This window comes from Buceros rhinoceros, unplaced genomic scaffold (assembly GCF_000710305.1).
Source record: "Buceros rhinoceros silvestris isolate BGI_N320 unplaced genomic scaffold, ASM71030v1 scaffold1483, whole genome shotgun sequence".
Lineage (NCBI taxonomy): Eukaryota > Metazoa > Chordata > Aves > Bucerotiformes > Bucerotidae > Buceros > Buceros rhinoceros.
This window is the reverse complement of record NW_010405149.1, coordinates 33,375-50,135: the sequence shown is the minus strand read 5'-3', so window position 1 is coordinate 50,135 and position 16,761 is coordinate 33,375. Positions and strand designations below refer to the sequence as shown.

Below are 16,761 nucleotides of genomic sequence, written 5' to 3'. Positions count from 1 at the left end.
GGGTGGGCAAGGTGTCTACTCTGATCTAGAAAGTAATTTTCTTTTTAAATACAAACACTTATGTCCTCATTTTTCATTGGGTTTTTATACTTTTTTTAAAAAGTTTGTACCAAGTCACACATAACATGCAATATTTCAATTATTTAGGAGAGTATGAGATTAGTTTTGGGAAGCTGTTCTACCCAGGCATTTTCTATTTCACAAGGTTAACATAATTTTGAAAAATAAAATTAATTAAATTAGAACATTTTATTAAAAAAAGAAAAAGGTACACTTTCTTGCTTATTGAAGAACAAAAAGATGGAGATGAAAAAGCAAACAGAACCTAACAAAACAGGTAGTGACTTCCAGGCATCCCTGTCCTGACCAGCTAAACTTTTTGCTTACCTTAAAGAGCTTCTTCACCTTGACAAGAACATGAAATACACAGATAATTTTCCACTTTGAATGCTCAGAAAATATAATTCAAACAAAAAAAGGAACTACCATTCTTTCAGCTACTTACCTCTCCTTTTCTATCTTCTTGTAGATTGCTGGAATTATATAATAGGAATATCTAATCTTTCATTTTGTTTTCATGACCTAATATTCAGCAACTTAGTGAACATTCTCTAGCCTAAATGTGAGTACCAACAGAGAATTGTGCTGAACTTAACAACTCCCTTGCAGCCTTTGTGTGAATTTTTAATTGTATTTGTTATAAAATACTTCATGTAGAATATAAAAAATTGCCATATTCCCCAGAATAATCTACCTGTTTATATGCAACACATGTACTCCATATTTGCCTTCAATTCTGTACTTTGTTGGATCACTTGCAGGGGTAATCAATTCCTCGTTTTTGTACCTGATAATCAAGAAAAAATGAACTCATTAATATCAAGTGCTATTTACTGCATTAATTCAGTAGATTTCTACATCCAGGTATCATTTACTGTCGTCTGCACTCTTTCTATAAATCTCCTCTGCTCGCATAGAGTATTTGCCAGTATGTATGGATAGATATACACTGGTCCATGAAGGCAAAGGGGGATCATCACTGCAGTAAAAAAGTGGAAAAGAAGATGTGTACCCTAACCAGAAAAAAGGGCAGTGAAGTAGGGAGAAGATGTCATGCGGCTTGAACTTTCCAGTCCACTAGCCCTGATACAAGATGGGAAGCAAACTTTGTCTTCGATCACAGTAAAGCACTTCAGCACAAACGAGGGAAGCAGCAATGGGATTGTGCCTCAGGTTACATCTTGACAGTCCTGCCTGAGGGTCTCATACAGAACAGCACTTGTCTGAAGAGGAAAGCAGCTTCAGGGGTGTTATATTCACGTCACCCTCAACAGAAGCTGACACAAAGTGAACACAAATACAGCCCATGACAGCAATGGTGCTGTGCAAGTTTACACAGGCTTAGCAGGCAGCCTGTGATTCAGTGTGTTTTGTCATTTGCTATTTCATCCTCAGGGAACTCAGCAGCCAGAAAGACCGGAATGCCTGCCGCAGTCTGCCTTCTGAAATACTCAAGATGATTACTTCTCACACTGCACAGGGCCATTCAGCAAACTGTCCTCCCACTCCTTCCACTGCAGTATCAACTGCTACGATCCAGCACATCTGTGAGGATTATAAAGGGGGTTTAACATAGCCGTTATGCGTGTGACACTTATCAGCTATGCCATAACTTCCAAACGGAAAAAGCTTAACAACATTTTTTAGAGGGCGAGGGAAGGCCAGTCTCTTACCATTGTACAACAGGGGTTGGAAAACCTTGTACGGTAAAGCAAAGGCTCACAGACATCTTTTCCCAGACAGTGTGAGACCTTAGGCGCACTAGAATTTCAGGAGCTCGACTGATTCTTTCTTCAAGAGCATGTCTTTCCAGAGCCATATTTTCTTCTACCTATTAAACACAGGAAAAGCAAAGAAGTATCTAGCACTAAAGTCAAATGGGATAGACTATCTAATCTCAAATCCACAAAATTAAAAGATGTTAAATCACTACTGGTATTTCAAATGCAAGCCTGAATTTCAGTATATCCTACAATTCTGCTTGGATAGGAACAGAAAGGTTCATCACTGTACCATCCTTTGTATAGCAAGTCTATCCAGCTGTTCTCTAGCACGGTGCCTGGCTGTGTGAACCTCTTTTTCCAAAGCAGACAACTCGCTGGCAAACCGGATCCTTTTCTCTTCGCTTGCATGAGTCTTTTGTTCATGAGTCCTGTAGGACAAGAAAAAAAGTCAGGTAAGAGTGACCAATATGAAGATTTAATATTGCCACTCTTACACACTAGGCAGCTGAGGGCTCTGAAACCGTATCATCAAAAACTCAGTTTATGTATGTAAAATGTATGTATTTATGTCAATGTATGTATGTACGTAAAAATGAAAAACTCAGTTTAGAAATCATTCTTGGAGTCTATCTGCCTATCCTAATGAGCGTGTGAAAGGAATACGAACTTTTCTTCGTTTTCTTTCCCCCATATATATGAGCCGTAACTTCAGGTCTTGAAAGCTGGCGTGATCATGTTGATATGGTACTCCACAGTCTGAGTCCTCTGCTAAGTCCTCTGGATATCAAGAAACTGCCTGGCTTCCTTCTGGACCCTGATTTTCCTTCCCAGGGACATAAGAAGGCAGAGGAGTGAAGGTTCTGTGCCTGTTCACACCCTAATAAGAGTTGAACCTTGTTTATGATGTGCTAGAGCACCTGGGAGGCTCTGCTGCCTCCATGGGCTGTATCAGCTGACCTCACCTGAAAGATATAGACCAAGGAGTTTGCAAAGTTTTTATGAACTGCTGCATGCAAAAAAAAAAAAAAGTGTCCTTGGACAAAGGTGAGAGGGATCTTTTATAGAAACTACCAAGAAAAGACAACGTTTTGAGAAATTTGTGGGTTGTTCCCTGAAAACCCAACTCCATACCTTTTTCAGAATTCCTGAAGAACTCATACTGGTTTTAGGAGGAGCTAACTCAAGCACCTGCGTTCAGGCTGATTCAGTAAGCAGCCTATGCTACTCTTTGACTTGCCAGTGAGACGAAAGAAGGGAGCTGAATGCCAGACGTTTCTAACATGGCTGTCATTATAGAACACGACAAGGCTCTTAAAGCATTTGCTGTGAAGCAAATGAGAAGATCTGCAAGAAGTTCAGTGAACGGTAAATCAAGACATTATTTGTCTGGTATTTTAAAAATATTTCTTTGTACCATTTCACTGTACTTTAAATACCAGCCTTGTTCTGCAATGTGTTTTTTTATATTGATAACATTTAAGAAAGTGTTTTTTAAAAAAGTAATTAGAGTGTATAAATTAGTTTGACATTCTGTTTCTAGGATATATATTTCGAAACAATCAAAATACCATAACCATAGGGATGCATATGATATTCACAACACATTTTCTACAAAAAAAGACAGAATTAGTTCTTGTGGTATAAATTATCTACATCTTTGGTGCAGTCACTATAGAGCATGACAGAGCAGAAACAGTCAAGTTCACTAAGAGGAATATTGCCATCAGCATGTTTGCTATAGGACTTCATATCAAGGCTGTAACTGAGACACAACAGCAAGCCATCTGGATAAGGAAAGAACTCATAATGTTTAAATGGATCTAGATGAGAAATTTAGGAATAGTGAAGTAGATCTGTTCAAAAATGAGTTTTGAATCCCAGTCAGGTTCTAATTTACTTTTATTTTAAAGCTGTTTTCAAGGATCAGAGTGAGGATTAGAGGAACAACTCTGAGTTAAAATAGGATATTGAAAGTGATACTCAGTCATTTAGTATTCCAGCCAAAACAGAATGTTGACAAAGAAACCTCCAGTCTTGTCAACTCTGAACAAAGCCCTGGCAAAAGAGAGATACCAAGTGGAACCAAGCCACTACACAGATCAGATGGGACCAACAGAACTTTACCTTTTCCTGGATTCTTGCATTGCTTCGTGAGCCAAGATGTGTGCCCTCCTGGCACAAAGTCTACACGTTGTTTTTCCCAAGCCAGGTGACTCATAATAAACAGCTTGCCTGGAAGCAGCCCTTCAGGTATAAAAGACATTGTTATAATCCAGCAATTCCGATAAAACATGAACTCAAAAATGTCAAAGAAATTTCTTTACATTAGCTGGATACTGTGACTGAGCGCTGTTCAGTGAAGAAACCTATTTTGCATTCCTCACTGACTGCTGTTTTCACTTGTTCTTCAAGGGCTAAATGCCCATCATCTGTCACTGGGGATCATTAGGCATTTTATTTCATTCAGTTCTATTAAATTTATACTTATCTCAGTCTCCAATCATTGAAGTGTTCTGATAGCACTTCAGTGAACAAGGAGGTTACCAGTCCACACAAATCATACTGAATCCCTATAACGTTGTCTATTCCTGCCTTTCTATACTTCACAAAACCTTCTGCATAAATTCCTTCTTTCATAAGACAAGCTGGACAAGCTAGAGAGCCAGCAAGGCTACATAGGCACCTTGGTTACTGAGGAGGGAGGACAGTTATTCTTAAGCAATCAAGATTCAAAGCTCCAGGTTTTCAGATACAAAGAATGTGTATCTCATGGCTAAAACTCTGAGATTTCACATGAGAGAAGTTAAAACTTTATTTAACTTTTAAAAAAGGAATAGCCGACTTCAGGAGAAAGGATATCCTCATGTCATATGGAACAGTGGGTAAAAAATTATTTCTGTGATTTGCAATAATTTTCATGGCAATTTTTCTTAAGTCAGAGTTTCAATCAGAGCCTAAAAGGAAGAATTTTGAGTTAGTAAACAGGACAGATCCTGAGCTAAAAGTTCTGTGTAGGGGAGTTGCAATGGTAGCCAGAATGTCTAGCTATGCTGGTGGGAGGCTATACACAAGGAGCAACCCAATGGAAGGAACTGGAAAAAACACCGTTCTGAATAAATCGCAATTTTTGAGGGTGGAGGGGAAGCTAAATATCTGGATTCTAAGAAACCATTACCCAAAATAGAAACCTCCCTATGCTGCATGTGAAAAACACGGCACTTACTTTCTTGCTGCATATTCCTCAAGTACATATCTTGTCTGAATGTTGCGATAGGACTGATCAAAGTGCTTGTGCCTCCTCTGGTAAAATGGCACCGCTACAGAAGACATACTTCAGTTTGTTACAATCAGTAGTTCCTGCAGAGAGTGAAATCACATTTAGCCATGTATTTCAGACACTTAGGTTTGGTATTTTTTGATACACAGACGTGTGTGTACAGGTACAAATGTATAAAATTCCATCAATTCACAACAAATAGAGCCATCAATTATATACATGGGTACCTCAGGCCATATCTTAACAGACATAGAGTGTGAACTATGGAATTGCAGATGATAGAGCTAAAACAGATTTTCCAGGGATGGAAATTTGGCACCTTTTGGGGCATTTTTAGGTGTTTCAGCTCTCCACTCTTCAAACCTTTTACTGTGTCCTTTCTTGCAATTTATGCTCACTGTTTCTTGTCCAGTTCACCATGACAACAAAAAATTCACCCACTTTTGCAGCAGGCTGTTGAAGATTTTGTTACCATCTCCTTCCAAGTCTCTTGTTTAAACTAAACAAAGCTGGCTTATTCAGCTCATGGGGTTTTTTTTCTAGACCTCTCATCAATTTGTTGCCCTCCTAGGGGCTTTCTCCAAAACATGGCATAGTTTGATCAACAGTTGGGTAGAAGGTCCTCAGAAACATTCAGGGAGCTCCTAGAAGCGGTGTGGGTGGGAAGAGCATGTTTGCCACTGATAGGGAGTTAAGCAAATTCCCAACCGTGGCGTTAAAAGAATCCAGAGGCGCCCACATTTCTTCGTGCTCATTAGAAATACGATCGCAACTTCTTGCAAGAGTGGGAAATGTTACCAGGCAGGTCCTGAATAGGTGCCAGCTTGTGTAACTATAGTCTGATGAATAAGTCCCATTTACAGTCTCAGCTGGACGTGGAGCTCTTTACTCCTGGGCCACTTGGCCTAAACAGTGATGAGGGATGAACTATATAAAATTAAACTCAAATTAATTATAAAAACCCCCACGTTCTATAGGCTAAGAAACTGAACATTTGAACATGGTAAAACACCTGTAAATACCATATTTCCAGCATGTCGTATTTACCAACAAAAGGAAATGCTAGTTATTGATAAAGCAGTGTAATAAACTCCAGCCGTGTCTGACTGATAAATTCAGGTATTCAAAAGCAGATGCCCCTAAGTCATGACATTCTCACATCAGCTAACTTTACTTTTCCAAGGAAAAGGTCTCTGCAGAAGGCAGATATATCTAATTTTAAGAAGTCATGAAATCTAAAGAGATGACTTTTCATAATTTATCACCTGATAGCTGCATCTTCTACATAACCTATAATTGCCTTTTTGAACCCTTTTTCAAGAGATAAGAGAATGACAAGCCACAAGTTCAGGAATGAGAGCTTTAGGAAAAGTGATAGACATTGCAAGACAAAAATAAAACAGGTTTACAACATTACTATGGGACCCTAAAGAAATATACTACCACACATCTAGAGAAATAAGAAAGTTAACATGACCCAAATTAGTACAGAGCAGTGCAGCACCTTGCAGAGACGATAGCTGGGTTACAGCTCATGCACTGCTGAGCTGTCATGTACCTACTAACTCATCACACGACATGTGTCCTATTTACATGAACACAGTTACACAGACCCTGAGCAGCCTTGGCTTCTCCTAGCTTTGGTATCTGTACATGGCATTATGCTATACCTACAGACATCAAATATTGGTTTTCTTCCTGCTGCCTAACTGTGAGACTATTGTGTATATGACATTTGACTTCCCCCTTAGTTCATACCTTAACGGGACAGTTAAAGGGATAATGTTCCCTCTTTTCTATTTTTAATTAGCCTTTTCACCTAAACGAAGGTGCAAAGGGCAAACCCATAGATTAAGCTGAGTCAGCTGTTAAGTGCTACTCATGTTTACATGTGGCCCAGTTAAATAATTCTGTGAATTTATCAACATGCAATTTGTGTGTTGCTGAGTATATAACTCCCACTGAGATCTGATGTATAAAGGTTGCAGAGTAATGCCCACGTATCTGGATGATCACAGCCTGGGTTATTTTCATTGCTGAGATAGGAGTAAACATCTTTGTCATTTACAGTTCAGCCTTTTCCACTAAATGTAAAACTTACATTTTAATTAGCATATCTCCTTCTATTAATCAGCACCCAGGGTTTCTCAAAATTCAGGTTCAGATATTTTTCACATTTACCCAAACACCCTTAGAACAGGAACAAGTGTGGCCATCCACTTCCAGCCTCCATACAAGCAATTAACTGAGCTTGTTAGCAGCCAGACTCATTTTGCCTTCTGTTAACACAGAGGGGAGCTGCCTGGCAGCAATTCCAAATGTAATAATCATCATCAGTTAATTACGATGATGCTTGCAGAGTACCTATTTAATAGTGCTGCACAGACAAGTATCTGAAGAGCAAAATCACAGCCCCACTGTAAAGCCAGCTTCATCAGAGTCTACAGAACATGTAGGATATTTTGAGTTCATCATAAGAGAAGTTTCTATTGTCTTCCTAGGAACAATGTGTTGACTGCTTTCCCAGTTTTCCACTGATACACTTTATGTGAGGTGTTTGAAATATATCCTAATATTCAGTCAACGTACTGGTAGCTGAGGTAGATAACATGATAAGCAGGTGACACCTTATCCCCACTGATGCTATCGATTTAGGTGAACCAAAATCTTATTACTGGCAGTGGCTTGAGACATAATTATACTGGCAAGTCAATTGGTGGAACTGACCCAAAAGCAAGATGTAGGTAGTGATCTGGCAGAGGTATTGGGGGGAAAAAAAAAATCCCAATGGAAAATGGAAAATTCAACAACAACAAAAAATGCATAAACAGACCAAGAGAAAGACAAATCAATTTTCTGGATAATTGCAATGAATTAAAAAGAAAATCTCAAGTTTTATTCACCAAGTTCCACTGGTATGTGACTGCAAGAGTTAGTGATCTTGCTGAACGGCCTGTGTGTCACAAACAACCCTTGAACTTGATCCATGCAGATCCTATTAAATCCCTAGATTTCAAGAAGAAGACTTAAAGTAACAAGACAAGGTGGTCCTAAAACACTTAATCACTCATCCAAACTTTACTTTTTCTGGTGAAACAGTACTCCTGCCTGTTTTTTTTTTTTTTGTCCTATTTATTTCTATGACTGTAAATGGGGACATCAGAAAGACCTAAACTCCACTAATCCATGTGCTGTATAAACCGCTCAGAAGACTACTAAACCCAAACAAAAATGTAAAGTCAGCCAAAATGTCCTTAAGGATTAATGATATAAAACACAGGTAAATTAGACTGTTCCAGTAAGTTTATACAAACATACATTTCCACACACTTATAGCAATCTATACTTGGTCATGAGCAAAAGGCAGAGCTCCCAGGCTAGGATATGCATAGTTTCATGCCATAGTAATACCGATCCGAATAGAAAGCAATAATCTAGGACCATGTGACAGCGGGTCACATTCTTGAGCAGAGAAGCCAAGGGTCTGATACAGACATTGTTAGTTTGATAAGTGAGTTAATTTAAGATTTAAAGGACAGGCAGTAAATTATAACATGATCATTTGCTTAGCCTCAGAGAGCAGGCACACAACCAAATAAACTGATGGATGGGATTGACAAATGCCATTGGAAGAAGAACATGGTTGTGCTCACTATAGATAGACACCTCGCATTCTCAGGTTCAGGAGGCTCCTGTCATGAGCAATGCACTATACAGCATGTACTTTCTCTGCCTGACGCGTCACTGCTATACCATGCAACATGCTCTTTCTTTGCTTATGTCTGTCCTTGTCCATCTGCAGAAGTGCCAAAAACGATCATGGGTTCTTGCTTGCCCTCACACAGCCTATCCTCCTCATTCTGCCTGAAAGACCGGTACATCCTGTTCCTGCGTGCATATCCTCATTCTTGATCTTCCTCTGTATCTCATTTTTCTTAAATATCTTTATCCACTTGCTATGAGTTCAGGGTTTGTCCTGTTTTTCCCATGACACAGGCATTGTTTCCTCTACCTGTCTATAGTCCTGCTTGGTGTTCTCCACATTGTTCAAAGTTAAATAGTTTTAGGAGGCCTTATTTTGCCAGCTTATGCTTCCATGGTACATTAAAGCCCGTGATACTTAGCTGATAAAATATATTTAATTGTATGTCACCTATATACCACAATGAAATATAAAAGAAAAATTTTTAAAAGCCCACCACCTTCAAGTTATCTGTTGCTTTTAATGATCAATTTAAGGAATTACCATATTGCCTCAGAAAACATGTGGTCGTTCCCAGACATTTATATCAACCCTGTAGAAATTGCGGTAGATAGTAACATAAGAACATTTTCCCTCAGGAAACTTACTGTGGTGGAAATCTTGTAAAACCAGCATGAATCGTTATACAGTTCACAGACACGGCAGTCTAAACCAGAACAGGATATAGATGGTCTGGTAGCATCTTCCTTATTTTGATAATAAACTTTTTTAAATGCTAATGTGTCTCTCCAGTCTTTTATTTCTGTGTGCATGTGTGTATCCAGATCTTACACAGAAAATTATGTTCTGTGTGTGAAAAAGGATGAACTTAAAAACCCTCATAATCTGCTGTCATTTTAAAGTGCTTCTGTCTTTCCCATTAAAGAGGTTTTTTCCTTCTGCAAAATAAGAATTCAGTTTTAACATTTTTTAACAACAGAATATATATGCTTCTGAAATTAAAAAAGTGTGTGAAATTCTTATTTGCTTAAAACCTATGGAATTCCAGACATTACTGAGCAAGCTTTGAGATTCCTTATCTTTTCTTTTCTGACATATTTAGCTACATCATAGCTGGCCTTCTGCTTTACTGATCATACTTCCTTTGTATGGGAATAGTATTACCATAGTTCCACAAATAATTTTAAACAGAAATCTAGTGGACAGCAAGTTCAGTGTGGTTCAGATCATCCCCAGAACAGCATGAATCACTTTTCTCATTAAACCAAAAAACTGAGTTCTCTCATTTATTTCTAGTCATCTGAATATCCAGTAAAGCAACATTTTCAAGCAGCTGACAATACTGGTTGTCACAGATGTGACTATTCTTTATTAACAATTTCATGTTCTGAATGAGTAGACTTTTAACATTTTACTCCATCAAATGATTCTGTTTGTAATGACATAGAGGTAAATTAAGCAATTTAATGCAATCATTTGGCTATCGCACATGTATGATTAGTTTAAATGTACAGCTTGACCTTATAATAAATAGTCCCTGAATGGTTTGCTTCACCCTCTAGCCGTAACAGTTAGTGTGGAGGCAATTTGAAATATACCATTGGTTGTCACTGTCACGATCATAGACACAATCCTTGATGTAGTTAATCACTGGCTTTGCTCTATGGCGAGTAGGTAGAGGGCAGAGCCATCCTTCCATCAAGGTCATTGTTGTGGAAGGGAGCACCAGTTCCTTCATTGTTGTGAGTCAAAAAAAAAAAAAAGTAATTTCGACTTTTCTGTGATTCTCATGATGGAAGGGAGTGGAAGCCTCCAATATGACTTATAACCCTGTTATAAACTAAGCAGCATATAGCCCAGAGAAGGTACTTCTGTAGATGCTTTCTTATAAATTCATGATCTTACATGACTGGGAATTAAATGAGGCTGAATTTGTCTGTGTTGACTTGAAACTTTGCCATCCTAACCTTCCAAATGAACACAGAGTTGCAATATGTTCTGACACATTTTTCTTTTCATTTGGTATTACATCCCTTCAACTGACAGCAGTAATGTGAGAGATTGAGATGGCAAAAGCCACCTTCCATCATCCCAACCTTCATTATCCTTCATTACGATACTTCCATTGGCTCACAGGTATTACCAACACACAGGCATAGTTTCAAGACATGACCATGATTTTCCAAGATGCTATCAGTAGTATCTAGCCGGAATTTTCATGCAGCACAAAACACATCACATAGCCTAGAGCACAAAGACACCAGAAATGCATCTTCTGAAGACATGCACTTGAGGGTATGGTAGACAAAATATAAAAGTAGAATTTTTTTCTCTAGCTACATCCTATTCTTCAGCATGCCAAATGGTTTTGCCAACTACTATAGAATTTTATGCTTAATTATTTACACATATACTTCAGAAAAATCACGTTTTGTCTCTTTATAGAGTATAAGTACCCAAGAAAGTGGCGCTGCCAATATATGTGCAATTGGAGAAGTACATATACCAATAGAGCTATGGATTGGTATAATGTAGTTCTTTACATGCAGAAAGAAACAGAGGAAATATAATACACAATAAAATCAAACTGACTATGTGCAGAATAAAATGATTCTACTATACTTTCTGTTTGTCTTTCCATAAATCAATTTGTGTCCTACTTATTGCTTGTTTTCCCCAAGAAAGGTAATTTATTTTTTACAGAAAAGCACCCAACACTCTCCCATAATCACTCTCATTTGTTCCAAACAAGAAAAACCTAGATGAAAAATGAACTTACCAAGGGATATAGAAAAATTGCAAAGCAGAGAGACTAGTCTTTCCCAGCTTAGTAAACTCCGGCTGAGGAAGACAAAAATAATTCCCCTCTCTAAAGGCTACTGCCCCTTCACTCCCATTTAAGGGCAGATGTAGTGCTATATTTAGAACTAACCAAGTGATTCTCCCAAAACTGAGATTAGCCTAATAGGCAATAAGGGTATAATATAAAGGCAGAAGAAAAGCACTACCCCATATGCAGTTTTATAGTGCATTTTAATAAAAGATAGACCTCATTTAATAAAAGATAGACCTAAACAAAAAAAAAGGTTTTAATGTTAAAAGCTGGGTTTCTTTTCTCAGCAACTCCAGGTACGTGGAAAACAGTTTAATGTCAGAAAACAATTTAAACTTTTTATTTAAAAATTATTGACATTTTAAAATAATCAGTAACTTAGAAGACCAATGAGAACACGTAAACTCCAGAATCTTATTAGTAGAGACATGAGATCCCCTTAGTGCCTCAAGCTGCAAAATGAGCCTCCCCATTGCCTCCTTAAAGAGCTCCCTGAATTTGAGAACACAGCTGCAATATGAAGGCGTAGCAACTGTATAAAAAGCCTGTTAACACGGATTTAAAGAAAGTCCAGCTCCTACTCACTGTTTCCTTCTCCATAATGTCACCAGCCAACATGAGAGAAATTTCTCTTTGTCTTATAGGTAAAGTTGGAGGAATTAATACTTGTAGAGGCATAAGTGGGCAGAGGAAAAAACACAGCCAAAGTACTTGATTCTGTGAGACACCGATGGTTCCTGATTACTGCCAACAAAAATGGAGGTTTGATGTATGTAGGGCTTCTTGATTTCTACCCAGAAGCTCCAGGCCACTACTGTGGTGGCTCTGACTTGTCAGGATGTGATGGGGTAGCAGCACTTGCTCTGCAGAGTTGGTGAGCATGGGCTCTGTCATTCTGCCCCAGTCTGGCAGTAAGTGGCCCTGCAGGGATTTGTCCTGTGCTGTAAGTCCATACAGGGGAAAGGAAGGAGGTTTAGGAACTCTGACAAGGCTTTGTGACAAGCATGAAGAAATAATCACATTCCTCTTATTCTGTATAGAAATGGGACAACACATCTGGGAAAACCCAGCTATGTGGCAGACCCAATCACACCTCATAATCTGGCCGAAAATTACTCAAATATGCAGTGAGTCACCAACAGTAGCAAATTCATTGATGTTCAAAGTACTTGAAAATAACAAGATGTTCAATTTACTTTTCAGTAGGAATGGGGTCAAGGTCGAAGTCGCTAAATGACGATAAAGATCTTCCAGTGCTTGGTATAAGAAACCTTGATACATGAAAAATTTTCTTTTAATGCTTTCTCCTTGTGTATACACATATGGGAAGCAGAGCAAGAAGTGGAAAAGCCTTTAACCAACTGATTCTTATTGTATCCACAATATTCGTCCAAGTTCCTTAAATATGTCTGGTAAGGATCTTTCCTACTTTCTTATCATCTAGGACTACCATTCGCTTGACACAGACTTCTCTCTTCCTTCTATCAATCTTAAATTATAACTCAGGCTGACAGAATTACATCTACAGAGACAGACATAGTGGAGTTAGTGCCTATGCACTGAGCATAGATGTTGCTTCAGAAGCAGCTGTCAAAGTAATTAGCATGTAATAATCCAGAGCAAACCCACTTTACTTACACAGCTCCTTCTTTTTTCTCCAATTGCATTTTCCCGTGGGAGGTAAGAAGTTGGTGTTCAGGAAAATTTTAAAGTTCTCATTACACTCTCTGCTTTTAAATTCTTGTTCTATATTTATTATCTTTAAAGAAATTGAGTAATGTACGGCGTGCTCTATCTGCCTTTACATTTGAGCTCTCGTCTATTTTAAGTGCTTTCTTCACTTGTGGGTGTGGTTGGATATCAAAAATGTGAAGGTGCATCCTGAGGGCTGTGGGGAACATGCCATAGGCAAGAACAAGCCATGCATTGGGGCCAGTATCAGATTGTCTCCAGGTAAATTAGTAAATAAATTCCCCTTCTCTTCAAAGACAAAACAGGATAGAAGGGAGAACTGTAATATTGTGTTACCTAGTGGTGTTGAAATTCAAGCAGCAGAGCACCAAAAATTATCCAGCATTTTAATAGTAAAATAATTTATTAATTCCTAAATAAAATTCCTCTCTGACACTAAAGGCATCTTTCCCCAATCCCTGCACTTCCCGAACAGATGTCCTTCCCTAAGAGGTATGTTTTTAAAGCAGGGATTTAGCGGGGTATCTACAGGATTATTCACTTAAAACTGAGCAAGTGCTAAAATCCTTTTCTGAATGTGGTATTTTAGAATTACCTCTCTACCTCACACCAGTCCCTTGATGTGGGTTGTTTAACTGATACAGGCTTAAGTAATGGCTCAACTATTCCAGTAATGGGAAAGACCTGAAACGGAGCTCAGTAAAAATATGCATTAGCTTTTTAGCTACTGGAGAAAACTTCAAAATGGTAATGAAATGAAATGTAATGGTGTTAGAAGAGGTTATGTTTTCAGCCTGTAAGAGTGTCTTAATAGTGGTCTTGTGCTTTTAGCTTTCTCCAGTTTTGAGAAAACATAATGCATCTTTGTATGAGAGCTTCTGAAGTCCAGCTTTGTTAACATGTTAGCTCTTGATTTCTTCAAATGCTTGTAACATATTTATGATTTCATATAAATTAAAAGATTGGTAGCTAGCAGTGAAGATCCTAATCTCCACAGCAGTCCAAATTATTCAGAAAGCCCTATGGTGTGGTTTCTAAAGCCATGCTAGAACAGTGGATACTGTGCACTGCTGATCACAGAGCAATTTTTTGGATTTCCTTCATGGTTACCCAGGTCCTAACACTGCCCTTGGCATTACAAATGAAAGACTAAACACTGCATGAAGACTCAGCCATCTGAAAAATTAATCACATTCTTTCCTCCGTCACTGACTTTGGTCAGAAGTCAAGGATTATCAAGTATGAGGTCCGTATATGTACCAAATGGAATGTGTCTTATTCAAAAGAGAGTATCACCACCCGGAAGACTTAATTCAAAATAATCTGTGGGGCAGTACGCCTGCTTATGAAGATTAGCTAACAAGAGAGCAGTAACAGACACACTTGACTGCTGGCAGCACTGTAAATGTGTTCACGCAGCTGAGCATAAATCCACAGGGAAAACACACCTGACTCCCTTTTTCAGGTGGGGAGAATATCACCCCGTTTCAGCTCCTAAAAAACTTAAACATTTTTCTATCTACCTCCTGCTTTCTGCTTATTTTCATTTTTCTTAATGCATTTTCTCATCCTCTATTAGAATCTTTTAATTTTCCTTTTCAGCAACAAACTTGCAAGTATTTTTAGGCTGGTTACCTGCAGCTGCAAAGTGCCAAAAATGAACCTCCCGGAAATGAGCCTGTGTGGAGATGAGACCACAGAATAGCCAAGGCCTTTGGAGAAAGAAAAGGAGGAGACATTTGCAACCACAGGAGCCTGTGCAGTTCCTGGGAGACAAGGCAACAGCAACTGCAAAAAAAACCCACTTGCTAGAAGCTGTTTTAAGCAGCCAGTCAGGGTTTTTCAACTGGCAGTTCAAGAGAGCTAGACCGAGCTGCATCCAGAACATCAGACACTTCTAATATGAGCCTTTGAACAAATTCTAAAATACCTGAATATACAAAATGTTTTTTTCCCTGCAACATAAGATAAAGTGAATCTCTTAGTAAGTATCCTTATTTATGTCTAAGATGACACATCGCTGAGTTACAGTGAGTCAATCGTTTATAAGATATTTAAACATCAATGTGTCACCCTGCTGCCCAAGGACCGACTCTGGAGAACATCAGTCAGTGGTAAGATGTTACTGACTTAGGAAAGCTCTGTTTCATATCCTTCTTGATTTAATGCCTCTTTAAAAAGTTGACAGAGGGTTAGCTCAGCCACAAACAGAAAATACAGGGTTGCTTGGTGTAGCAGAATTTTCAGCTACTTATTTTGTGAGTGACTGTAAGTGGCAACAATAGTATATGTTCCACTGCTTTGGACAGCATAAAATACTCCAGAGCTGGTAACGGGCAGACAGTGATACTTTAATTAAAATTTGGGTTTCAGTCAGTGGGAATGTTTAGTAAGATATGTTTTCCTAAATTTTAGGGTTAGACAAGCAAATTACAGTCTCTCATGAGTGACATGAAGTTATATCTCAGATTTCAAATGTTGCGTTTATTTTTATTTTCATCAAATCTTTTGTTTTCTGATAAACCTTAATGAAAACAACAACACTTAATACAGTTTACTAACTGCAGTTAATTAGACAAGCCATACTATTACAAGACCCCACTGGCAGTATATCAGCTCAGTGGCATCTCTTTGCCATTAAAATGAGATCTGTTTTTCAACCAAGTGCAAAGATAAGGACCATAATGATTTTTGTCGTTACCCTGGTATATTTATTCAAGTGTCACACAATGCTCTCTGCAGATATCTGCTGTAGCAACAGTTGTCTATCAACTAATCTCAATGTCAGCAACAACAGATTAAATCTAGACACAACCACAGGTTGTAAGAGGACGAAGATAGGAACTAGCTACACTGCAGTCGTGCAGGCCTGGGAAATGTAGCTGAGACAGCTACAGTCCGAAATTCACCACTGGGTAACACCATACAAAGTCCATTTTAATGCCTTCAGGCTTCAGCAGCTGCCAGCTGTGGGAGTTACTGCTTGTAACAGCACCTACATGCAGGACTCACAGACATAAGCACAGACAGCCTAAGCACAGAATCACAAAGTCGCAGAACAGTTGAAGGTTGAAGTTGAAAGGGACTCCAAAGGTCATCTTGTCCAGCCCACGTGCTTAAGAAGGGCCACCCAGAGCCAGCTGCCCAGGGCCACGTCCAGGCAGCTTTTGTATATCTCCAAGGAGGGAGACTTCACAACCTCTCTGGGCAACAGTGCCGGTGTTTGGACACCCTCACAGCTAAAAGAAACAAACAAAAAAAAAAGGGTTTCCTAATGTTCGGAACCTCCTGTGTTTCAGTATATGCCTACTGTCCCTGGTCCTGTCCCCTCCTTCTCTTGAGCTGGCAGAGACCGAAGGCAGAGAGCAGGCACATGTATAGCACTCTCCAGCTCACAAGCTCACACACGCATTCGCTCTCTGGTCTCCTACCCTCTCTCTGGTCTAGGTCGGTGTTTGCTGCAAATGGATGC

The 16,761-nt window shown here is 38.9% G+C and overlaps 1 protein-coding gene across 1 annotated transcript; it reads right to left on the bottom strand.

The window, feature by feature from the left end:
* Nucleotides 1–754: 754 nt before the first annotated feature.
* On the bottom strand, nt 755–5,126 carry LOC104491216 (M-protein, striated muscle-like; the record flags this gene model as incomplete). Its single annotated transcript, XM_010133602.1, has 5 exons — nt 5,008–5,126; nt 3,909–4,028; nt 2,074–2,212; nt 1,734–1,891; nt 755–847 (listed from the first exon to the last, which is right to left on the bottom strand). Coding segments are annotated over exons 1-5 (617 nt in total), but the record flags the coding sequence as incomplete, so codon positions are not given.
* Between the last annotated feature and the right edge of the window lie 11,635 nt (nt 5,127–16,761).